The sequence below is a fragment of the Phocoena sinus genome, chromosome 1 (genome assembly GCF_008692025.1).
Source record: "Phocoena sinus isolate mPhoSin1 chromosome 1, mPhoSin1.pri, whole genome shotgun sequence".
Taxonomy (NCBI): domain Eukaryota; kingdom Metazoa; phylum Chordata; class Mammalia; order Artiodactyla; family Phocoenidae; genus Phocoena; species Phocoena sinus.
In genome coordinates, this window is record NC_045763.1 from 147684741 (window position 1) to 147712390 (window position 27650).

At 34.9% G+C, this 27650-nt stretch overlaps 1 protein-coding gene across 1 annotated transcript in view; it reads right to left on the minus strand.

Moving 5' to 3' along the window:
- Window positions 1-9749: 9749 nt before the first annotated feature.
- SYT14 (synaptotagmin 14) overlaps window positions 9750-27650 on the minus strand; it is a 224702-nt gene continuing 206801 nt past the window's right edge. The window contains 3 exon segments of the mRNA XM_032644387.1: window positions 9750-10063; window positions 11320-11376; window positions 13905-14094. Coding sequence (XP_032500278.1) covers window positions 9750-10063; window positions 11320-11376; window positions 13905-14094 — 561 coding nt within the window.

The following is a 27650-nucleotide window of genomic DNA, read 5'->3' on the forward strand; positions in this document are numbered from 1 at the left end:
AATACTCATATGAATGATGACAAGTTCACATTAAATGAAAGAGCAAGCTAGATAACAGTGTATATGTATGCATACTGTAGCTAAAGATACTATGATCACTTTAAAGCTACTTAGTTTTATTCCTGATTTGAAAACTTTAAAGGAGATTATTTTAAAATGTTTAAATTTGTTTGTAGTCTATTTTCTTTGCATGTCAGATTTGACTTAGAATTAAAGAGAATAATAATACCCAAACATTTTGATAGCAATATTTTATAGCACATTTAAATAAGATTCCTTTCAAACTCAAGATCTGAATAACATCTACATATATCCACTTGATATCTGCTTATGGAACTGACATTATTTTATTTTGTGTAACAGTCACAGTAACACTTATTTGTCGATAAGAATGCAGGCTGATTTTTGTGTATCATCATCATCAAAGTCAGATGCTTACCAATTCCAAACGAGCACTAAAATGTAAAGAGATTTCTTACAGAAAGGTGAAGAAAAGTAACTTGTAACCCACACAAAAATTTATTCTCTGGAAAATTAAACTGCCATTAAAATCTCCTTGGATTAATAATTTTAACAGTTTTTACATTGTTTACACAGAGGTCAGCAATTTCTTTAAGTAATACAATTATACAAAAGGAAAAAGGCACCGAGACAATCGGTGTATAGATAGTAGAAAAGTGGACATGAGAAAAAAATGCAACACACAGCACATTTTCAATTACATGAAAATGGTTAGATATATGCTCATTCTATAAAATGGGTTGTTTCACACACACGTCTATTTATATTTTTAATCAAAAATGCAAATTAATATGTGACAATAATACAACACTGTTGATAACCACACAGACGCTATATTAGTAAGATCCATTAATGGTATAGAATCACTAGAAAATATCTGGAGACAATTTAAGACCAAAGGAAATGTTAATCAGCAGTGCATTTCTTCAGGTTGTTTAATAGAGTGTTTTGCTCATAGAGCATTTAAACTTCATCACGCTGTTATATACATTATTAGAAAAATAAGTAAGAAAGCTCTGTAGAAACTATACTATTAAGCTTCTTGCCTCAAAAAGAAAGAAAGAAAGAAAGAAAGAGGAAAGGAAGAAGGAAAGAAGAAAATAAGGGAATACTGAATAAAAGATTCCACTAATTGAGTTTTCCATAAAAATTACATTATTTTGACAAATAAAACACAATGTAAGAGTACTGAGCAGTGATGACCATCATGAGTTTTAGAAAAAGAAGATGCCAACATTTATCAAGACCCTTAAAGCCCATATAATAACTGTTTCTCATCAAGACTAATTGAACTGAAAAGTAATATTGATACATTTTCTTATTTCAAAATTCTAGTAAAAATCCAGCCAAAGTTTGGCTATCCCCTCTGTGACTGCTTTAAAGATTCCTCAAAATTGTTGCCACTATATTATTTTCACCACAGAAAAGAAAACTAATCTCAATAAAATTATGTAGAAACATTATAAATTAATTTTGTAATGCAAGCTACTACTGGAAATTTTCTGAGTAAATTTAAAGTAATATTTATAATTGCAAGATACTGTTGGAAATGTCACCATTATTTCCTAGCTGTGTTTCAAAGGACTGTTTAAATATACGTAAATACTAAGAGAGCCAATTTATATGTAAAAGCTACCCTGGTCTCCCCTCACAAAACAAATGCAACATAATTATAGAATGTTGTAAATAGTCTCAATATTTATGCAAACAGAATGCCCGAACAAGAACAAGCACCCTCCCTGCCCAAAGCCTTCCAATGACACTATCTACTTCAGTTTTCCTTTTTAATTATGAAAGTGCCCAGTTAAGTCAACATGAACAATTTTAAAACCAGGAATTTAGGAAAGGCTTTCTCACAAAATTTAAAATAAAAAGAATGTTCAAGCTAGAGGAGGAAGAGAGAAGACCAAAAGGAGAGAATTTACGATATAATGATCTAAAATCTCATTTCCAAGAAGTTGGCTTCCACTCCATTACGACTGAAATCATACTGAGGTATTAACGGGGTCATCTTATACCAGAGTGCTAAGATATTGATCCTTTACACTTTAGGGGTCTTTTCTTTTACTGGTGCTTATGTATTACTTTCATCAACATTAATGGGGGTTATGAACAGGAATCACTGGTAAGGACCAACCCTGAGGGTATAAAAGGTTTGGTTGTTACCGAAAATAATACCATCTGGAGGAGGTGAGCACACTCAGAAATTGACAGATGAAGTGCTGGCAAGAGGTTCACAGCCTTCAACCAGAGGTAAAAGCCAAGAGAGACAATAAATCTCAGAGATAAGGGAAAAAAATTTTCTCATTGAATACAATAGCCATATTTAATATTAACTGCTTAGATTTATGGAAATAAGCATTCAAGCAATACCTGAAGATATAAACAAATTTCAGATAATTATTTTTTCAGTGTATAATAGAGTATTATATTTCATCTGTTGGGTATTCATTTTAATCACAAAAAGTGTCAGGTGAGAGATCACATGTTAAAGGAAGAAACAGAAAGGTGTTAGGTTTTTTCTTTTAAAAATAGTCTTGAATATTTAAAAGACAAACTCAAATATCAAACAGTCATCAGAATAATAAAAAAAGAGTGAAAAAGGACCCTGAAATAATAGTACAATTTGAGATGCAGACTGTCAAAATGACATTGAAATAACGTCAAACATCTTGCAAAACTACTGCCACATCAGTGACTTTGTTCTCATAATTAATTATTTAGAAATTTTTATGTACTAATTTTATGTACAATAAAATTATGCCATATTTTTGTTAGATTAATAATCAAATTTCCTTCTCTGCTCCCAACCCATACAGCATGATATTAGGGAACTTCACACTATTCAAGATTAAGTACACAACGATAGCAACCATCACAAGAGATACAACAAACTTAATGACTAAAGAGGGTCATGCTTTGCTCTCTCTCTAGTCTCTGAGAAAACCTATCCAGTCCTCTCTACTCTCCAGCACATGTGATTAAAATGAAAAAAGTCAGGGTATCACTTTTTGTTAGGAATTACGCAGCTGTGATGAACTCAGAATTCCAGTGTGAATGTACATGAATAGGACTGGGGAAAAAAGTGTGGGAGGAAGAAAGAAGGAACATTTTAAGCAAGATACATACTTGTCTATTAGGGGGAGAATAAAGCAAGAGTCTTACATTCATTTTTGATAATGGACTAATAATTCAAGTTTATCAAACTCTTCACGTTAAGATTATGTTAACCAGATTTCAAGCTATAATCGGACCAAACACAATGATACAGCAGCAGTCACAAAACAGCCTTAATTCCATACCATATTATTTCAAAATTCAAATCACCTCATTTTTCAGTGGGTTAATCACAGATATTTGTTGGGAAAAATACTTTCAAAATGTAAAATACATTCATGCAAAATATTACACCAGAGAAGGAGGTATGCCTACATTATAAATGTGGGGAAATAGGAACTCAGATGAACCTATATATGGCATTTATTTTTAGAGAAAAAGGAGGACTTGAGGCTGCTGTATTAACTTGTTTTTTGAAATAAAAGACCCTAAGAAAGAGCCAAGCAATTAAGGAAATAGAGATCAGAGCAGAGGTGATAGAAACATTGCTATTTCTAGTGAAGAATCCAGGAATGAGTACAGGAATGAGGTTCATCTGATGAGTGTAATGACAATGAAGCCATTCAGGATGATGACAAAAGACAAGAAAGCTTACTATACACAAGAATGAAAAACGCCACCACTTATGGCTGCCACTATACACACTTAAAGGTCAGCCTTATTTCATTTAGAATATTGACAGATGTACTAGGTAAACACCTTCCTCAGACTCTCTCTTTGCCTTGTGTCTATCATTGTAAAGACAGTTTGGAAGGAAATATTTGAAAATAATCCAAAGTAATTTTCAGGAATCATAAAACTAACATAATAGGATTTATTTATTATACCATGAAACACTTTGAAAAAGTTATCTTGAATGTGAATGCACAGGAGCTCATAATTAAGTATCACTTTTAATTTCTCATTAAATATCTTTCTTTTTAAGGCAGCACACACACACACACACACACACACACACACACACACACACATCAACAGCACTAATCCTAGTCTTAATCTTGCTCTTCTTTATCACTATCATACTTCAAGAACTAATCTATGGTTAGACAGCTGCCAATAATTCTATATAATGAGCTCAATATTCTATTCCAGTGCCTCACAGACAGAATTTCCTGGGGAGCTTAATAAAATGTAGATTCTTGGGCTCCACTCCAGACCAAATGAAATAGAATCTCTGGAGGTGGGGCTTTGGAATACAAACTAAGCTCTCAAAATAATTCTTAAACACACTATAATTTGGGAACCACTGTTTTAAATTTTGCCCTCGGAGAGAATAAGTTCCTTGATGGGACTCTAATCTGTATTTATTCTCTAAGACCCAACCCGGGGGTTCTTTTCTCCAGGAAGATTTTTCTGAACTCCACATTGTACTCCTGTGCTAAAGTTATATCATTCTGTGGCTATCCCCACCTTAGCATGCAAGCTCCATTAGGGCAAAGACTTTGTCTACCCGATTTGTTATCTCTGCATTTGTAGCACTTAGAAAAATACATGGTACACAGTAGGTACTAATGAAGACATAAATAAATCCATGCATAAGATTCATAAATATTGAGACATATAACAGTATTATTGATTTCCTCCATAGGGAATTTAGTTTAGTCAATATTTATAGTGTGCCTAGTATGAACAAGGGGCACATAAAGATAACAAGATAAAGCATTAAGTACTACCGAGGGGAGAGACATATGTAATAAAATTAGCTGTAATCCAGTTAAACCTTAAGAAAGGGTAGAGAAGCAACTTAAATTGCAGTCAGAGTGCAGAGGAAGACAAGTCTTTCCTTTCACCACTGGTATTGGCAAGATACGTGTTCATGGACACAGGCTATCCACTTCGTAGGGTAGAAAGGGGATCATGTACAATTAAAATATTTTGGATTCCCAACAGTGGACAAGGAAGAGAACAAATTGATTAATACACTTTCAGAATATGAGTAAGTATAGGGTAAACTGGCAGAGTAAATTAATCCCCAAGTCTTTGAAAATATGTCATCTACAAAGTATGACACAAAAGTACCATTTGTGTCCCCAGAAGACAAAAAAACCCCTCTAATCTTCTTTTCTTTTTTGCCTTGTATTTCTCTTTCCCAAGCTCTGTTTTTTCCTTCTCTTTTTCTAGTGCTGCCATCCAATTAAAGTGGGTGGGATTACTGATGAATATAATGTTGTCCTGTTTTTTCTTGCAACTAGTAAAGAGGGATGCAATTGCAATATGTATAATATAGGTTTTAGAGTAATTTATGTGTGGGCTCTAATCCCAGTTCTATTATTTACTTACTGGATGACCTTAGGCAAGTCTGTTTAACCTCTATCCTGCAGTTTCTTCATCTATAAAATGTTGATAATATTATTTACCTCATACCACTGTTGTGAGAATCAAAATAATAAATTATTGTGCTAGACCTTACTAAATGATAGCGGTTACCCTCATCATTATTAGACACTTTGGTGGATACAGATGATGTTTTAAAGTGAATTTAAGAAAAGTGCTCCATGGTATGTTTAACCTTGTGCTCAGTATTGAGTTTGGTTGGTGACGATGACACTGACGGCCACCTCCAGTGTAGGTCATGGGTGAACCGGGGACAGTAAAATGGAAAAAGAAAATGAAAACAACTGAACAATAGCTATCAATGAGAAAAATCTCTATGAGTAGACTATCTAGTCTATGTAAGCAAATGGCAATTTCATGGAAGTGAATTTGTGTTATCGCTATTAACAGCTGGATAGAGACCTTGAAAAATTTGTTGGTGACTGCTGTTCTAGTTTCATCTAAAATTTACACTTTCAAATAGCCTATCTCTCAGTTCACTTGAAAAACTATGATATCATTTGATCTCTATCTCCATCTTAAAGAACACCCCCAGTTCTATGAACTCTTGCCCCACTGGTTCTACCTTCCTTTTGATTATGCTTCTGATTCACTAGATAAGTGAAAATGATGATGGTATCAAGAAAATGACTTAACATATAGCCCTGGGCTTCTGAACTAGACTAGATGAAAGTGCCCTACCAGGCCCTACACTTAAACATGTATGTATTAATAAGGGTAGTTTAGATATTTTCTCACTGGTTTTTCTTTTTTAAAAATTGTGATTCAGTTTATTATTTCTGTCACTAAATACAACATTAATGAGAATTCACTGAATGCACAGTAAGAAAATACGCAAAGAGATTTCACACAAAATGCGAATAGTACAGAAGACATAAGATTACGGAAGAAAATTTCTTAAAGGTAAGAGGATATACTAAACAAATTCTTTTCTGATTTAAAATACACTTTGAGGGCTTCCCTGGTGGCGCAGTGGTTGGGAGTCCGCCTGCCAATGCAGGTGACACGGGTTTGTGTCCCGGTCCGGGAAGATCCCACGTGCCGCGGAGCGGCTGGGTCCTTGAGCCATGGCCGCTGAGCCTGCGCGTCCGGAGCCTGTGCTCCGCAACGGGAGAGGCCACAACAGTGAGAAGCCCGTGTCCCGCAAAAAATAAATAAATAATAAATAAAAATAAAATAAAATATACTTTGCTTCCTGGGCAGTAATAAACAACTACATGTTGCTGCTCATTTGGGAGACAAATAAAACTTGTAATTCCATGCTCAGGAGCTGCCATGAATGCCAGTCAGTCGCTGTATTTGGACTATCTCATTTTATTATAAAACTTAGGGGATTTTAAGAGAACAATAAGAAAGTGCGCTGTCTTTCTCAAGTTTCTTAGACAACACCTGCTGCCCACCAGTGGGCCCCTATTGGCTTTAATTGCCAAGATACAATATTTTGCCTTTAAGCTTTCATGCAAATCCAAGCACACAAAACAGCAGTAGTACCGTCTCGTACGTTAGATTCAGTAGAGTGAGTGGGTCTCTTAAGCCCTATTTAATCTTTTTCTAAAATAACAGACAAATTTGGGGGAGTAATTACTCTAAGCTGTGTCAATCCAAAGGATAAAAAGATATATATTTTGCTGTGTGTGGAGGAGAATGGCAGCAAATAGCACCCAAAACCAAATATAATTTCTAGTAAACATACGGAGGAGAAAAATAATCCATAAACTTGATAAATGCTGTTCTATTTAGTTATCTGAGAAAGCCAGGGCACCTTCACCGATACAAATACATATATATATGTATATACACACACACACACATATACATATTGTATATATATGTTGTGTGTATAGGCATGTGTGTGTGTGTATACAGATACACATACATACACTTCATAATCTTTGAGGACTTGGCAGCTGGGGTGGAGGTAGGGTCTTTCTTGAAATATTTAAAAATTGTTGATTAAATTTTAGGCCATACCGGATTTGATATACTCAGACCAGATAAACCCCTAAGGATGTATCCAAGCACACACACACAATTCTGGGCATAGTCTGAAGAAAGATTTAACAAATAACATTTAGTTAGTGTTCTTTTCCTTGCTGTAGGAGAAAGCACCAAGCTGGTCTCATATGTATTTGATTAGGCTTTGTTACAGCTACAGATAAGACTGATAACTCTTTTTATTATTAGGACGATCCCAGTTGTTAGCAATGCAGTTAGTTGTTTCAAAGCCAGAAAAGATACTTGCAGCATCAAATGCCTAAAACCAATTTCTCAGTAAAATCTACTGCCCCCCTTCCAATCTCTTTCCATAACTGTTGCTAAAAATACTTTCATGAGATATTTTGTCACTTGATTCATGTTTTAACTTTATAACCTAACTCATTTATAAAACCCTGGAAAATGCTCATTAATGTAATAATAAAAGAATAGATTTTTCCCTTTAATGCAACTCTCTAACACACATTCTTAAACCCCATGTCACCTGATATGGCATTTGTATTTTATCATATAACTCATATGTATGAATGCATAGAGCTGCCATTTTTTAAACTAAAAAATATTAGGAGTTCACTGTCCTTTTGGGTTTCTTTTAAGGCCTTTCAGTACAGCCAAGCTGAAGTAATAATATCTATGCATGGTTTTGTTATTATGATAATAACAAGTTCTAGCTTATAATAATACATAGTACTTAGTTGGGACTAGGAACAATGATATACCGCTTTTTAGTAATTGGTAAATAGTATGTTTCTAATTTAACTAGAAATTAGAAAGAGAAAAAAAATAATTTTCATATATATAAAACATTCTATTTAATAAAGTATATGCATAAAATTATATATTGGATAAGAAGCAAAATTAAAAAGAAAACAGCTTATAATATTCCTGGTAATCAGAGTTCCTAAATATAAAAACAACAAATGCCTTGCCATTTAAAAAAATTAGCACATTATACAACTTTTACATACTTCTGAGGAAATAAAGATCTTGTGACACTGTTCTGAGGAATCTAATCTTCACATTTATAAAAATTGAAGGCCTAATTTTGCAAATACAACTTTCAAGCTGTATGAGCAAATTTAACTTACATGGAAGGCACAGGATGACATCACGCTGAAGAACGTACCTGTAAATCTCATAAAATCTAGTCACAAGTCACTAGAAACTTCTTAAGGAATCTCAGAACTGTTTTTAACATGATGTTCTGATTCACACTTAGAACTGGAGAGTCTTTAGATCACAAATACAAATTGAAGTAAGAGTGAAGAGAACTGTTTCTTATTTGAATGCTACCTGCTTTATGCAGTGTTGGTTACTAAATACTCAGAGCAGATGATTAAAATTTTCTTTAACTTGAATTGTTTTCAATTTTCAACAGCTTATTCACTATATTTTTTAGCTTGTAAAAAATGTATTTTCACATTATTACAATTTTAAAGAGTCAACCATTGAAAGAGATTTTAAAGTGAAGTCCTGCTCTATTAGCTTCCTACATTGGAATACAAGAATACAGGAAGTGCTTTCAACAGAAAGTTACATGGTCTACAGTACAACCTGTCTAGAAGACTTGCAAGGGACCAGTACAGTAACTTGGTCTCTTTGGATCAGGCAAAATCAGAGGCAAATGAAGGAGTGAGCTTTTCTTAAAATAACACATAGAAAACATTCCCTTATGAAAATGAATACTTGCTTGCACTTAGATTTGGTGCTATTGAGAAGAACTGAGGCACAACAAAACTAAGTGCACAAAGGGAAAATATCTGAAATAAAATGATTTTCATTGTGACTGAAACCTTTCACCATTAGATCCGATTGACAACGCTGGAGAATGACTTTCTCATATTAAAGAACATTACGAACACCAGGGATGAGCCAGTCAAAATATGTCCTGTGTATATGTAGGGTGACCTAAAAGGGTGCTGTAACTAAAAATTCCGATTTTCAAAATCATTTATAATTTTGATTTTTCATAAAATTATTGGCTCTTTTGCTAGAGTAAAATTAACTTCAAACCAAAACGATGCTCTTAAAGCTCTGGAGGACTGTCAGTTTAAGAAAGATGAAAGTTTCTCATTTTCTCAAACAAGCTCTACTAGACACACTTCTTTTCTTCATTTATGTCAGTATTAGATGTTCTTTCCACAGAATTTAAAGCATTTGGGTAGAATGTTAAAGATGATTCTTCAAAGAACAGATCTTCCCATGGTGACTAGGTAAGAAGAGTAATGTTGTACTCAGAAATGATGCTGCCTTGAACTGCAATTGCTCATTAATCCTAGTCATCATGACTCTAGCAACGCGTGCCATCTACATACTTGCTGTCCTTTCGACTCTTTCATTTCAGTCCAGTGATTGAGTTCCTCTTCTCCAGAGCTGTTCAGACCTAAAGAAATCCAGCCTATCATCTCTTTTCTTTTCATGCTGCGTTTGTTATACACAGACAGTATGAGTGTCACATCAGAGAGTTGAAATAGGGCCACTTGAAAAACAAAAGTTTCCTTGTACACTGGATTTGGCTGCCCTCTGCGGATGGATGTCTTGCATTTGGACATCTCTTGACCCATGGAATTCAGTAGAGTTAATTTAACATATGTATCTATAGAAAAAACAACATACCACAAATTTCATTTGAAACAAACTCAAAACGTCTTTCTTGTAACACTTGCTGAGAAGATTAAGTGTTTATACTTTATAAGGATATGGTGTATACCATGTTTAGTAGAAATCCAATAATTCCATTTTGATTAAATGATAATAAAATGTGACAAGTACAGAGAATGCTAAGTAGGCATCAAATCTTTTGGGGGTAATAATATCTTAACCTCACTACTTCTACATTAGAGTTAGAATTTAAAGGTATACCTCATAATCCTTCCTCCACCCTCCCACCCCCATCCTTGACCTCCCACTACCCGCCCTTCCCATCCCCACCCCCGTTTAGCTTCACTAAGCAGGACATCATAGCATTAATAAACACTTAGCAAGCTCAATTAGCCACAACACTGTAAAGCATTCCACTGTGCTTTCAGAGTGTAAGAATAAACAAACGAATAGAAATGAAGGCAAATGGTAAGGAGGGAAAGAGAAAGACAAGAATGCAAAGATGACATCAAAACAGCTTAGGATGAAATGTCAAAAAAATCTCTGCATGGATGTGGTTTTTAAATATATTTTTAAAACATTTAAGGGCCAAAATGAAGCCAAATGCACTAAGGGCTCAAAGTTTAGCAAATCAAGTAAAACTTTCTCCTGGTTTCATGCAAGAATACATTTAATGTGCTTTTTGGATAGTTAAATACTACAGGATTCCTTTTTGGCACAATTTAATGTGAAATTTTAGGTATGGTATCTTAACTATTTTCATGAATTATAAAAAAAAAAAATTGATGTGATGTTTAGTGTACCAAGTGAAACGTAACAGTTCATTACCTGGTTACTTGGGAGATAAACCCTCTTTTCAAACAACTGTGTTTTCAAGTTCTTTAGACTCATGCAAATTATCTTCAGCATGTAGATCCATCATGTGTACTTCGTATCAAAATTTCAATTAATTTTAATGAAAATTGCAATATTTCTCATGAAATATCTATTTCTACTTATGAGTCAAAATATAATGAATGAACAAATAAACCTTTAATTTAAAAGGTTTTGCTAGTTTTATAGATACTCTGAATACCATCATCCATAATCAGAGATAAATTCTAAGTTAGTTTTATTTAAAGTACCACAGATAATAAATGTGCATTTTTTTTTGGAAATCAACATGGTGGACAGCTTCACTGCTGGCAAGTTTTAGGGTATTTTGTTTTTGCATGAAAAGACAACATCCAATTAGCCTCTACAGGAACTCACCTCGGATTATATAAACCTGTCCACCTATCAAGTGTTTTAGACAACAGAACAGTCCATCTGACAACAGGGGGTGGAAAGCAGTAAAAGAAATAATGACCAGATGTCAATTGTTGGGTGAAAGAGGGTCAAAGGTTAGAATTAAAGAGGAAACACTGTTCACTGGAGTGGAAGAACACAAAACTTTAGCATTTTAATTCAGGTAGAGGGTTGAAAAAAGGGTATGTTGGGTAAATTTCATGGAATGAGAATTTTTAAGGTCATTGTGTAATCTTAAACAAAAATTACACTGTTTTAAAGGGGGACACCTTTATAAGGATATTTTCTTGGTCTAAAGCACATTGAACATAGAATCATGCAAATTATCAGACCATAAAAGACTGAATAAAAGGCATTAAAGGATCATTATTATTATTATTTTTCTAAATTTTTAAGTTTATCCATGCAATATTTAACACTTCAAACACTTTTTTTTACTTCCAACGTAATATAAAATTAAGTTATGCAAAATAAAATAGAACTACCAAAATTTTTGTTCTTGAATGTTACCACTGTTCCTTTGGGATAAAAATTGGATTAGTCAGTCTATAACATAGTTCAAAATTTAGAACCTAGGTATATATGAAGGGTCACAATCTTATATACAATAGACAAACTGATAAAATTATCATATTTTACTTTATAAATACCCTACTTCATTTAATTAGTTTTAATGTTGACTTATATTTACCTACTAGTTACTTCCCAGCTAATACCATGAACTGTCCTACTACTGAAGATCTAATTCTAAAATAATGGAAATTGCTATAACCTATTCTTTAACCTGATAGATCTACTCTATGTTGCGGATGCAAATCTCTCTTAACTTGTTTATTGTCCATCCCTACCTCCACCCACTCCCTGGTTCATTTTAGTTCGGATTAGTGTTTCTCTGTTTCTATCAGAGTGGGTTCAGCAAGGACAGAAAGGCAAATCTGTCATTTCATTCTGCTGCTTTCTAGCATTTCAAGTTAAAGATTTGTCAAAAAATTAAACTATTAGCTAAGCAGGAATTGCAAACTGACAGCTTGTGGCTAAATGTAACCCCAAATAATAGACCGTGTTCAAAAAATTTGAATCTGAATGTTTTAAGGCAGGGCGTGCACCCCTGCATTTATCACAGGCCTCTCCGTGCTCCTTCTCTTTCCTCTACAAATTCTGCTCATTTAAGTTACTTCCCAGGCCATTTGAGTTTGCATTCCTAGTGTGGATTAATGACGGTAACCAAGTCACACTTCCAAAGCTCTTTACTCTAGTGATTGCTTTTTTCCACCCTCTGAATGTTTCCTTCTGAAAGGAAAAAGGGGACAAATAATAATTCCATCCTTTTTACGTGCCTTTATCCGATTTGAGTATCACAGTTACCCTGTGAGAAACACAACCTTAATTTTACATATAAGGAAACAGCCTTAGGGAAGTTAGGTCACTCGTCCAAGGGTAGAAATAGAAATCTAACTTTGGCCTTCTGACGTTTAATGAAGGGACAGATACATTGCATGATGTATGTAAGAAGTGAGGTTTCCAGTACTACTGAGGGCACACTAAATACATTTTTATGACTTTTCACTTTGATTGAAAAAGTAATTTTTAGGATATTTAGAAGTAAAGTTAATTCAAGGGTGGAAAAAGTTTCCCCTCCAACAGTTATTTGATACTTGGAGTGAAATATTGCTTCAAGCAAGTCTGTAAGAAATTGTTAAACAAATTTAAGGTTGGCATTATTATTCAAGATTTCCTTTCAAATTTTGAGTGTAGGCCGTTATTAACAGCTTTAATTTTAGAGAAATATAAAGAGGCTGCTACTTTCCCAGTTTATTTCTACAGATAACAATAAACAATGTTGGAGGTATACTGCATGACAATTTCTCTGTGCATAACTTATCCCCAGCCTCCTGAGCTGGGAGAGAGATAGGAGAGAGAAGAGTGAGAGGCATATAGACAGGGCAGAGGTATCTACACCATCTAGCTTTCCTTTCCTAGCATCGAGCATAAATATCAAACTATTCCTTATTCTGTTTGTTCTGGTAAAAGCAAAGCACATTCCATTTAAGAAAAGATTCTGCTGGCAGTACTGATTTATAACTTTAAAGGAGGAAAAATGTGAAGAAACAGTTTTTTCTGTTAAGGGAGAAAAGAAGGAAAAATATAGAAGTATACACATTAGTTCATAGTACTGCATGCAGAGAGGAAACATGACATCGATCTTCAGTTAAAAACAACAGCTATAAGCATTCGTCATCATATTTGTGGAGTGTTACTACCTTAAAAAAAAAACCTGTAACTTTTTCTGGCATTAGAAGATAATGGCTATGATAGGGCTAATTCATTCTGCAGACACTGAAAAAGTTAAAGTCTTGCCACCTTACAATTAATGTTTTGAATTTCAGATCTAATTCCCAAATGGCTGGAAATAGAAAACATGAAACAGATTGGCTGATGATTAAACCATCATTGATTGGTTAAGGCTAAATGATAGGACTGAAGCCCCTACACTGCGAGTCTCATAAGTACAGAAAACACTAGAATTAAGAAAAATATTTTTCACTCACTGGGTGGTCTGTTTGCTGCCAAGTTTTTGAAGTGGCTGCCTTTTATCACTTCTGCTGATAGTCTCCCAGTTGTGGCATTATAAAGCAGGCCAATGAGAATTTCTGGGACTGAGCCATGTTCAAGAGACTGACAGGAGGATGTACTTTCACTACAGGAGACTTCTGACATGCTCATTTGGGAGTTACAGCCCTGCAATCAAAAATGAAATCTTTATAGTATTTTGTAAAAAAAAGATATATTAATAGATACATTGGTAATGCCCTGTTTATTGGAATTAGGTAGATAAGTCATGAAAAAAACAAGAGTTGTAAGCAAAATTCCCAAAACACTAGATTAGAAATGTTCTTAGCATATTTTAGTTCCTGGATCTCTTTTCATTATACAGCAGTCAAAGGAATGACAGGAGATGAGAAGGCCTCATAAATTCTTGCATGTTTGGATACAAATCAGAGAAGATAAATTTCTTAAACTCATAGGTGCCAATGAACTCTTTCCTGAATGTAAAAAAACTGTTTAAAAGATGTATTGACCTTAAAAGACCAACACAGATTCAGACTCAATTACATTAAATGTAAATGTCTTAAGTGTCCTTTAAAGACAAAGATTGGCAGACTTTGATTAAATAAACACAAAATCTGCTACTTATAAGTCAATATGTAAAACACTGATATACAGAAATTGAAAAAAAGAGGGTGGGAAAATATTTACCATGCAAATAATAACCAAAAGAAAATCGGTATATTAGTACCAGCCAAGGTTAGCTTTAAGGCAGTAACTATTACTAGAAATAAAGAGGTACACTCAATAATGATAAAACTGCAAACTTACCAGGAAGATAAAGTAATTCCAAATTTGCATTATTTAATAACATGGGCTCAAAATAAAAGAAGCAAAAATTGCCAGAACTAGAAAGAGAAATAGGCAAATCCACAACCAGTGGGGTTGTCCACATACTCCTTTCAGTAACTGACCAAACAAGCAGGCAAATAAATACAGTAATGATGTAGAAGATTCGAATATCACAATAAGTAAAACTGACCTAATGGTAATATGCAGAACACTCCATCCTACAACTACAAAGCATACATTTTCTCAAGCATGCAGTGGAGTTTTTACAAAAATATTTATTAAGAAAGCAAACGGGGGCTTCTCTGGTGGCGCAGTGGTTGAGAGTCTGCCTGCTGTCGCAGGGGACACGGGTTTGTGCCCCGGTCCGGGAAGATCTCACATGCTGCGGAGAGGCTGGGCCCGTGAGCCATGGCCACTGAGCCTGCGCGTCCGGAGCCTGTGCTCCGCAACGGGAGGGGCCACAATGGTGGGAGGCCCGTGTACCGCAAAAAAAAAAAAAAAAAAAAAAAAAGCAAACGGGAACTTCCCTGGTGCCACAGCGGTTAAGAATCCGCCTGCCAATGCAGGGGACACAGGTTTGATCCCCGGTTTGAGAAGATCCCACATGCCACAGAGCAACTAAGCCTGTGAACCCCAACTACTGAAGCCCACGTGCCTAGAGGCCGTGCTCCACAACAAGAGGAGTGCACCGCAATGAAGAGTGGCCCCCACTTGCTGCAACTAGAGAAAGCCCGCGTGCAGCAACAAAGACCCAATGCAGCCAAAAACAAACAAACAAATAAATAAATAAATTTAAAAAAGCAAACGAATTTCAAAAATGAATTTCAATGCTGGAAATCATTCAGAATGTTTTTTGAATCAGCTAGAAATCCAAACTAAGTTCTAGTGAAGAAAATTCCTATAAATTTGGAAATTAAGGAAACAAATATAAATAATCCATGGGTAACTAAATGATAATGAAAATAAATTATTTGAAAAGATTAATAAAAATAGATAAATGTTAGTCCAATTAAGAAATAAAAGAGACAAGGCACAAATGAAAAAATATCAGGAATGAAAAAAGACACTACTACATATTCTATAGGCCATGAAAAGATTTTAAAAAAATGAGTAAGAACAGCTTTCTTCCAACAAATTTTAAATTTTGACGAAATGGACATATTCCTAGAATAGTACAACTAAGCAAAGTGGACACAAGAAGAAATAGAATATCTGAACAGTCTAACTGAAGAAATTGAATTTGCAATTAAAAACCTTTCCAAAACCAACAAAATAAAACTCAAAAACTTTAGCCGGATGGCTACAATAGTGAATTCTAATTAATAATATTAGTCTTATGCAAACTCTTTCAGATAACAGGAAAAGAGGAAACACTCCCCAGTTTCCTGTGAGAAACTAGCAAAACCTTAAAACCAAAACCCGACAAGGACATTATTAAAAAATTACAGGATTTTCTCATTCATAAACTTAGATTTAAAACTCTAAATAAATGCTGAGCAAACCAAATTGAGCAACATGTAACATCATACTTAATTTTTTTTAAATGTTTCCCCTTTGAAATTGGGGACGTGACAATGATGTCAACTATTACCACTTCTAATCAGCACTGCACTGGAGGTTCCAGCCAGTGAAGGTCCTAGCCTTATGAAAGGCAATAAAATGAAATAAAAGGTATAATGACTTGGACTGTCCTTATATGCATACTATATAGTTATGCACATGTGAAATCTAATCAACTCCACAGAGGTATTACAGTCGCCTGCAAAGGTAAAACTTAAGAATCCATATATTGCTGTATACCAGGAACAAATCCGAAAAGAACATTTAGTTCAAAATAACATTTATTACAACATAAAATATAAAATATCTAGGAATAAATGTACAAATGACATGCAAGGCCTCTATACAGAAAACTACGACTATTATTGAGAGAAATTTAGAAGTGCTATATATACTATGTTAATGAATTATGAGGTTCAATTTTGCAATACTGTCTCCAAATTGATGGAATAAATGCAATCAGAATCAAGATCTCAACAGGTTTCTTTGTGGAACTTGACAAGCTAATTCTAAAATGTATGCGGTATATATATACAATGAAATATCATTTAGTCTTAAAAAAGAAGGAAATCTGCCATATGTGAGAACATGGATGAACCTGGAGGACATTATGCTAAGTGAAATAAGTCAGTCACAGACAAATACTGTGTGGTTCCATTTATATGTGGAGCCATATAATGGAGCAGAGAGTAGAATGGGGGTTGCTAGGGGCTGGAGGAGGGGGAAATGGAGAGTTACTGTTAAATGGGTATAAAGTTTCAGTTCTGGAAGATGATTAAGTTCCAGAGATCTGCTGTACAATATTATATCTACAGTAAACAATATTGTACACTTAAAATTTGTTAAAGGGTAGATATCATGTTAGATGTTCTTACCAGAATAAAAATAATAAAATAAATGACAAGATAGGGGGCTCTGCTCTACTGAGTATCAAAATTTATAATAAAGGTACATTATTTAAGACAATGTGATAAAACAATGTCTAAGAGACTGTTAAATAGAAAGTCCACTGAGTAATCCATGCATAATAGACAGTTAATTTACAACAAAGGTGGAACACCTCTGAAACACATATACTTCACAATTAGCTCAAATCCCAAATATGTAAAGAATACCTATAAATCAATAAGAAAAAGACAACACAATATAAAAACACTTGACAGATACTTGAATCAGCACTTTCACAAAAGAATGGTCAATAAATATGTGAAATGATGTTCAACTTCATTACTAATCAAGGAAAAGGAAATTAAAACCATGAGCTAACACTACACAACAAATAGCTGAGCTAAAACAATAGTGTGGTGAGGACACAGAGAAATGGGAAGTCTCATATTCCAATGGTTATAGTGTAAAGTGATATGTTTTTTTAAGATGTTAAAAATACACATACCATAATATCTGTCAATTCCATATATATACATCTCGATCAGGAATATGTGCAATGTTTACCAAGAGACATATGAAAGTACGTCCATAGTAGCATTATCTATAATGACCCCAAAGAGTGGAATGGATAAACAATTTGTGGTGACTTCATATAATTCAGCAACTATACTGTACATACAGTATATATACACTATACAGCAATGAAACTAATTATAACTACATTTACAAACATGATTTTGAGTGCAAAATGCTGAACCTAAAAGGATATTTAGCTATATGGTTCCATTTATGTAAATTTCAACAACAAAAAACAAAAACCAAATAAAGACCAGGCAAAACTAAACCATAGTATTTCAGATGCATGAATAGGTAGTAAAACTATAAAGAGAGCAAGAAGGTGATTAATTTAAAAGTCAAATTTTTGGTTAACTCTAGGGGTGGGGAGAGAATAGTGATTAGGAAGGACATGGGGCCTTCTGAGGGGTACTGGTAATGTTTTATTTCTTGACCTGGATGGTAGTTAGATGGGTTGTACATTTCTGCCTTTTACACTTTTCTACTATGTGTTTGGTTTCACAAGAAAAAAGATTTAATGAAAGAATTACATGATACAAGGATACAACATATACAAATTAACAATAATAAAAATGTTTAGGACTTTCTTTGAACATTCCTAAAGGGATTCACTCCATGAGTTTAAAAAAAAAGACTATAATACTATTTTCTATAGCAAGTTTTTAGATTTAAAAATTACAGATTTAGATTTTTGGATTTAATAAATCTGAAAATGTCTTACACAAGTCTTCAAGTTTGAATCTAGGTTGGCCTATACAAGTAATCAAGGAGAATTAATACATACTTGGTGACTGAATTAGCTCACGGGACTAATATTCAGAGGGATAAAAATCTCATATTTTCAAATCTAACTCTAAACAGTAGAGGAGAAAACCAAAAGGAAGATAAATCTTATATTCCTAAATCATGGGTACACAAAACACATAGTTTGGTATGTTTTCATGACAGTTGGAGGAGAAAACATAATTTTAGTAAGTTTCAATTAGGATATATCATCACTTATGAAAATAGTGTCAAAAACATGCTCAAGCACATTTGGTGCATTTGCTACATTAGGCTATTATACTAGCAGCATCTGTTAGAATACTGTGAAATACATTTTTCATAGTATAGCATTTTTCATATTAACCTACTGTCAGATAATAAGATGTGAATCTAATATTTTCTTATCAACACAGAGGTCATATTGCCAATTTTGTGCAACAAAGTGATGTCCCGAGAAAGTCTTGGGAAAGGTCTTTCTTGCTCCTGAGAAAAACAGCTAACTTATCTCCCTGCTTTACTGCTGCAAAAATGTCCTTGTCTCTAAGCCCAACAAAAAAAAGCAAGTGATAAGATTCTTGGTGATCACATTCTATTTTAGTAAGCCCAGCTGAAATACAGTAGTATTTAACAGAAAAAACAAAAAACTATTGTCTGAAGAGTTCATTCTGAATTTATACCTTAGAAAAAGTGCTAATCTCATGGTCTTTCTATTGCCATCAGTGTAACTGCCTATCCAGGGTTGGTATAGGTGTGGCAATCCAAGGGGATCACTGATTACAGCAAAAGCAGTATAGAATAACTATATAAATAGAGCAACTGCAGTAAAGACAAATTAAATACAGATACTATAAACTCAAATGGCATCTTTCCTCCAACTATTCCTCAGGGCATGCTGCTCCATTCAGTGTGTATTCAGGAATCTCTACCTACTCTCACTGCAGACTCCATCATTAATTTATAATTGAGGCTTCCCTAGGTGGCAGTAACTGCAGGTGATTAACCCAAAGTCAAACAAATCCCAATCATAATTGGGTCTACTTAAAGGAATCGTCCCATAGGCTCCCTAAAGTAAAAGTATAACTTCCTCCCATCTAACATAATACTTTATTTCTTTTTTAATACTTCTTCTCTTTCCGCCTGAGTCCTCTGCCCTAGGGTGAAGGATTATAAGCAATTCTGTAAAAGTAGGAAAAAAAACTTATTTAATTTTTCAGAAAAGTGAATAAACTCTATATAATGTTTAGCATAAGCAGAGTTAGTACTTATGGCAGCCATTACATGGCTTTAATGGTGTTAATAGGTTAAAATCAGGTAGGAACTTGTAAATATAGAGAGAAAAAAGTAAGATTGAAAATACAACAGAACTCCTATTAAGTAAATGTATGGGGCTTTTTATTAATACTAAACTGACTCCACCTTACTTGTAACCACTTCTCAGTACTTTTAAGGTAAAATTGATGAACTCTACAATGATAATTATTATGAATTTGAATATTTTCTGTTGAATTTATTTTTCACTGTGGCTAGAAGAAAATTTCTGCTTTTTAAGGTAATTTGACCCAAAATGCTTCCATTATACTTTCCTGGAAATGGAGCGATGAGGGCACTGAAGTGTAACCAGAGGGCAGCCACCTGCTGCAAACCTGGTGAGCTGCATCTCCAGTAGCGGTGCTCGCACCTCTCGCACCTCTCGCACCTTGGGGGCCCTTCCCTAGCCCCAAGGCACTGAGTGCCTATCAGACAAGGTAAGGAGGAGATAACCAGAGGCAATTTCAGGAAGGAGAAAGCAAGAACAGCATAGCTGCTCCAAATCTTACCCCCCTTCCACTTCCACGCCCTCCCCAATCCAGTGTAAAGGACAGCCATTCCGTATTTTGGTAGGGATAAAAACACACCCATTGACTCTAAAGGATAACTTACTGGGATGAGCAGTGGATGGGTGGATAGTTTACATTTCAGAGTGGTGTTGGAATCAGGATGCTTTTGGTTGCAAGTGACAGACAATGGCTACTGGCAGGGGAAGAAGTGGCCCTCCCAGGAAGGGTCTGCCCCAAAGCAACAGGGTACAGAGGCCATCAAGAGCTCCCAACCAAAAACACAGGAGGGACAGAAACAGAAAGCATCCAAAAGTAAGGACAGAGAGCTGGCTGGCAGCAGCTAGCCCTCCTGCTGTCTACGGGCCCCTGCACTTCCACTAGGATTCAGCCTGCAGAACATCAGTCTGCCTCCCTCCCTCCAGGGAAGCCTGGTGCTGAGAAGCTTCAGGCACTTAACCACCAAACTGCTACCAAATTTAACTGGCTTACAAGACACAAGGGAATTTACTAGCTTCTGTAATATAACAGTTAATACAAGGGTAGCTTCAGGTGCTCACTGATCCAGGCTTCAACCCATGTCACTAGGCAACAGTTCTCCTCCATTCCTTGGGCTTGTTTCCCAAATTTGCCTTTATTCTCAGGTAGACTCTTCGCTCCAAGTTGCCAGAGCTTTCAGTGGCTCTGAGTGTTGTGGGAAAGAGGAAGACATTATCCTGACTGCTCTCACCAAAACCCTAAAACTCACTAGTTAAGACCCGTGAGATCTAATTCTGGGCTTTGGAATGAAGTCACTTCATCCAAAGTACAGGAGCAAGTTGGTCTCCCAAGCAAAACCTGGACACTGTGGCCACAGAAGACATGGATGCTAGGCAGAAAAAACAGATGTCTACTACAGAGCCTCTTCAACTGACTTGTTTGCCCCGCTTTTTTTCCCCTTGGCCTTCAGTAAGGACTATCAACCCTGCTACTGAGGGCTTGCACCAACTGTGACTACTTCCCTCTGTCTCTTTGCTGGGTTTGGTCTGAGGGCCTTAGCCCTGCAAGAACCAAGGAACAGGAAAAGATGGTTCAGCGAAAGGGAATGTTACTATACTCAGGGAACACAGTATACCTGATATACAGCTTAGCTAATGAAGAGTGGAAAAAAAAGTAGAAAATTCTCACTTTCTCTTTCATACAGAAAGTTGTTTCATATTAACACTGAAAACTTATTGATAAGATTTAAAATACAGCAAAAATTGTAAAACAAAAACTTTTCTATTACTTATGTTTGAATATATCATCATGGAGAAATGGTCATAAAAACTCCTGCTCTTATCAAAATGGTCATAAAAACTCCTGCTCTTATCAAAACTCCTGCTCTTATCAGAAATTTTGCATGTATACACATGCACATATTATTTTTTGCTACATTCAATATGAACATATTTAAATTGGCATTTCTGCACACATGCTTGTGAGATTGGTTTATAAAAGTTTATAAAATTGGTTTAAAAAGTTTATAAAATTTTCCCCATGCTCTCAAACAACTACTGTGCTATATAAGCTATTTCAGAGGATGAAAAGGAAAAGTACCCAGCTTCTCTTTTGAGATGTATAATTTTGACACTAACTAGACAAGAAGAACATAAAATTATAAACCAATCTCACTTAGAAACATATGCAGAAACCTCAAGTTAAACAATGTTAAATTGAATTCAGAAAAACGTGCACATATATATGTGTACGTGTATGTATATATATACACATTTCCTCAAACAGATATTATTCCAGGAAAGTTATTTGTTCATTGAAGTTGGGTAAAAGTTGCCCTTGAAACTCAACTATCTTTTTTTCTTTCTCTTTCTTCTATGAGAATCTTTTAGACTACTGATTGAATTTCTTAATGGTAATAAGTCATTTCATGTTTTCTATTATTCCTAAATCAGTTTTTAGAAATTTATATTTCCAAAAAAATTGCTCATTTCATCTAAGTTTCCAAACTTGGTTTTCTAGAGTTATTCTCTTTATGATTGTTAAATTTCCACTGAATTGATTATCTCCTCCCTTTCATTTAATGTAATGTTTTTCTTTCCTGATCTATCTCCAGAGGCTTACTTATCAGCAATTTAAAAATCCCAGCTTTTGTTTTTTAGACCTCTTTACTTTTGTTCTTTCATTAATTTCTCCTTGTTTTCCTTTTGTAACTTCCTGAGTTGAAGAATATTTAGCTCATCGATTTGCACTCTTATCTTCTTACAAATATCTTTAAGGCTATACATTTCCCTATAATATTGTTTTATCTGTACACCATAAATTTAATAGTGTTCTCATTTTGTCTGATTCTAAATATTTCTAATTTCCATTATGCTTTCTTCTCTGACCCTGAGTTCACTTAGAGAGTTTTTTGTTTGTTTGCATATCTAGATATATAGATTTGAGGGGTGGGAGGAGAACTGCCTCTTTTACCTTACCTCCTACTATTCTACTCCTCAGTCTTGGACTTCTAGCTAAATGGGCCTCCTTGCTCTTTCCTGAAGACAACACATGTACTCTGGGCTCTGGGAACTGGCTGTTCCATCTGCTTGCAATGTTCTTTCCCCAGATATGCAAATGACTAAGCCTTCCTCTCTTCCAAGTCTTTGCCCACATGTTACATTGTCTCCAATGACCTCTTATTTAAATTACAACTCCTTTCCAACTAGCATTCTTGATCCTGTTCACTCTGTTTCTTTTACCCATAATACTTGTAACTTTCTCACATACTATACATTTACTATATTTATTACCTTTACTGTATCTCAAGTCTCCCCTCCCCCCTAATGAATTAAATTCCATGCAGGTCAAAATTTATTTCTGCTTTTCATTAATGTACACCAAATAACTAGAACGATGTCCAGCATGTGGTATGTGTGTGTGCCACAGATTTTTTTTTTTTTTTTTTTTTTTTTTTTTTTCAGTACGCGGGCCTCTCACTGTTGTGGCCTCTCCCGTTGCGGAGCACAGGCTCCGGACGCGCAGGCTCAGCGGCCATGGCTCACAGGCCCAGCCGCTCCGCGGCATGTGGGATCTTCCCGGACCGGGGCACGAACCCGTGTCCCCTGCATCGGCAGGCGGACTCTCAACCACTGCGCCACCAGGGAAGCCCCACAGATATTTTTGAATGAATTTTTAATTTCAATCCAATGTGGTCAAAGAACAAAGTTGATATGATATTGACTCCTTGATATTTGTGGAGACTTCCTTTGTGGCCTGGCATATATACGGTTGACATTTGTAACTGTTCTACATAGGCTTACGTTTATTAGGGTAGAGGTCCCACATACATACATTAAATTAAAGTGTTACTCAAATCTTTCATATCGTTGCTAGTAGTTTTCTGCTCGATCTCTGCTTATTTAGATATTCTACATACTTCATAATCTCTCAGCTCACCATCACTTCTTCCATCTTATTTCTTCCTTTTGAATTCAGTGCTCTTCATACACAAGTATATGCTTTAGTAATTATCCCAGCAATGAGCTATGAGTGCTAAACTCTCCTGGTCTTTGACTGAAAAGATCTGGAGTTTACCCCCTTCCTTAGCAAAAATTTAGGTGGCTATAATATTCCAAGTTCATTTCCCTTGGCACCTTACAGATATTATACCAACGCCGTTTGGTATTCAGGGCTGTTGAGAAGCTTTCTGTTAGACAGTTGTTGTTCCCTTTCCTTATCTTTTCTCTGTAGCTACTCTTATCATTTTGTCTTTGGTGTTTCACCCTATCACTGTAATCTTTATAGGTGTGGATTCATTTCTGATAATCCTGCTTATGAGCACCTGCACTTTTTCAATCTGATGATCTACGTACTTCAAATGTTGCCTCTCGCTTCTTCTAGTCTCTCACTCTGGAGTTTTTATAAGAAAATGTACTTAACATTCTCATTCTACCCTTCATTCTCCTTACCCTGTTATTCATATTTTTCATTGATTCTATTTTTAATGACTCTATTTTTTCATTCCAGAAGTTCCATATGGTCATTATTTAAATCTGCCTCTTTTCTAGTATTGTCTTGTTCTTTCCTTGTGGTTTCTGTTACTTCTTTTAGCTCTTTATTCATTTTAAGCATATTTATTTTATAACCTCTTTCACAGTGTTCTATTAGTTCATGTCCTAGAGATGCCAACCTATCTATCTTTTGGGTCTGCTGTCATTCATGATGGATCATTTCTTTCTGCTTATACTCTTTCTTAATGTGAGTTCATCTTCAAGGGGGATTGTTTTTTTCTGTGGGAATTATGTATTACCTACGTTTGGCTACTTGAACAAAATAGGATGTTATGTAAGGAAAGAACTAAGAAGTAATGGGGACAGTAGACTGGTAGAAAATCAACAGTATCTATCACACCTTCATATCTAATATTTACATTCTCATTTGTTTAATAATTTTTAGAAACACTCTTATTCATCTCACAATCCTGATTTAATTCATTTGTGACCAGACTTCAGGCTACTTGCAAAAAATCAATCAATAGACCAAATACTGTTTTATCTTACTGAAGGAAACAGAATTGAATAGAAACAAAACAGTTTTGGAAGTCAGCAGTATAAGAGTTTATTGAATGTCTACTCTGCACAAAGCACTGTTCTAGGGGAGAGATGAACTGATTTTAAGGCAGACTATGATGTCTTGAAAGGTTTATGCGACAATACAGGTAGACGTGATAAACTCTGGGATATCAGAAACTATATTCCTGAGAAGAGATTTTGAAGTAGGCCCCAAAAGGATTTCAAAAGGCACAGGGAAGGACGGGCATTCTAGACAGTGTGATGAGCTAAGGCCCAAAAGTTGATAGCGCGTTTGGTAAATAAACTGATCTGGTGTAGCTGATGCATGTGGGGAGCGGGGGGGAAAATGTAGCTCTAGGAAGTAAGGTTGAAGCCAAATTTCACTCACCTAACTAGGCGAACATTTCCATCATAAACTTACTGTACTGCACTGTAACTGTTGCTCTGTCTTTCCTACTAGACTGTAAGTCTGTTGAGGGCAGAACCTTTGTTTTATTCATCTCTTATGTCCCCAAATTAGTACAGTACCTCTTGCTCAGCAAGCACTTAATAAAGATTGTTTAAGGAAAAGAATAAGTTGTGAAAAACATGAAATGCGGGGGGTGAGAAAAACTGGACCTGCTCTACAAGCAGTGGAGAGGAAGAGAGGTACAGTGACTGGAGAGGGGGGCAACATCTCAGGTCTGCATCTCAGAAAAATAATGTAAGGCCAAACACGCACATGACTGAGTGCTTGGGCAGAAGTCGCAACTTACTTTGTTGGGCTAGTGACAGGTCTTTCCTTGAGAAGCACTTGTAGTCTGTCTTTGTGTATACTTTACCTCTTGAGCAAAAAATTGCAATTTTTTACCCTGGAGGAAAACACAGACTTTAAAAATATCTGATTTATTAGGATTATAATATAATTTATTTAGAAATAAATATAATTTATTATAATTATTACTGGAGATCTAGAAACATGTTAGAGTGGGCGTAATCATGTAAGATTTTTGTAACCTGACAGCTTTAGCACATGTTAAAACCTAAGGCTTTTGTTTCAAAATTAATGTAGCTGACTTCTCTGTCTTCTTACTGATCTATCATATTTCTGAAAACTGCAAAAGCTTTCTTTCTCTAAGGTATCTGAGTCATGGAAACATATATTGTATTGCTAATGTAGTACAGACTCTGCACCCCAGAAATGCCCTCACATACATACCCAGGGGAGGTGTGAGCTTTTTAAAATTGGACACTAACCTAACAGAGTGCTAGAATCCCAGTTATTCCCTATGCAAGTCAGTGTATTCCAAATGTATTAAAGCTTCCCTTTAAATAATTTGTTTTGAATGAGATGATCTGAATCTGTGTTTTTAATAGAAATATAATTTTTTCTTTTTACTACTGGAAACTGAAATAGAATGATAATTGTAAAACAACAGCCAGAAATTATTACAAAATGCCTCCTAAGTTTTGGGTTATATTCTGTTATCCAAAGGCTACTGGTTTTATAACTGTCGTTAATGGAATCTATTGAATTTCATTTTTAAAATATATTTTTAACTATTTAAAAACTAAAATAATAGCTATAGATGCACATAAATGAGTATTAAGATAGGTGATACAGTGTACTTGTAAGAAAAGCAAACCTTGGAGTCAGACTACCAGGGTCTGTCAGTTATGGAATGTGACTTCAGGCAAGGTACTTAGCATCTCCATGCTTTAGTTGCTTTACCTAAAACACACAGAATAACCGTCAACTTTCTTAGTAGTTACACCAATTGTTAACATATTAGAGAACACCAGTGCATTTCTGTATTGGAGATTTAATTTTGTATTTTGGACTAAAGATTCACCTGCCATTTCTGTTTACTGAGAAGTATTTGAAGATTGCAGAGCAAGCTGTTTTTAAAAAGTTACCATTTGTAACTCCTTATCTGTGAATCAGACTTATTTTTTTGTTGTGTAATATTTAAAAAAGAAATAATATGGATTTAATTTCAGAGCTGAAGCAAGGCTAAAACATATTATCAGCAATTGTATAATTGTAAGTATCTGTGCTTTGAAGCAAGACAGTTGGTTTGCATGTAAACTCTGACATTTTGCCATCTGTATGACCTTGGGCATGTTTTTAAATTTCCTTGATACTCAATTTCCTTATTTATAAAAGGAAGACAGAAATAGTACTATCTCAAAAATGTTATTCTAAATTTTTTGTTCAAGAAACAGCTCCATTATTTTTGGTGTTTGATGTTATAAATAAATATTATAAGGTAAGATTTCTGTTAGTAAAATCACTTTATATATTTGGGTTACGAATAATATTTCATTAGAAATAAAGGATGTGAATGCTTGAAAAACTTGAAAAACCATGTACCACACTGTCTTTCTATCCTTCTGTTTCTGAATGGTCCTTTCAAATGACCAAATTTTAAACATTATAAGACTGTGCTGCCCCCTGCTGACCCAGTTTCTCCAATATGTAATATTTTGAATCTTCTGAGAAGTCTAAACTTATACTTTAGTATTATAGTTAGGTAACCCTACAGTAGGCTGGAAGGCTATAATAATGCAGATGGTAAAATAGTGAATGTAGCACTAAATAATATATGAAATTTGTCAATTACTTAAGTACAGACAATCTGATAGTGGGAACAAATAACAGAATAATAGACTCCCAATTTGCATAATATTTAACAAATTTAGATATCGCGTTCCAAGGAACCTCTACAATTGCTATTGTTTAAAGTGCTGCTGACACCTTGTGGAAAATTAGCAAAACTGG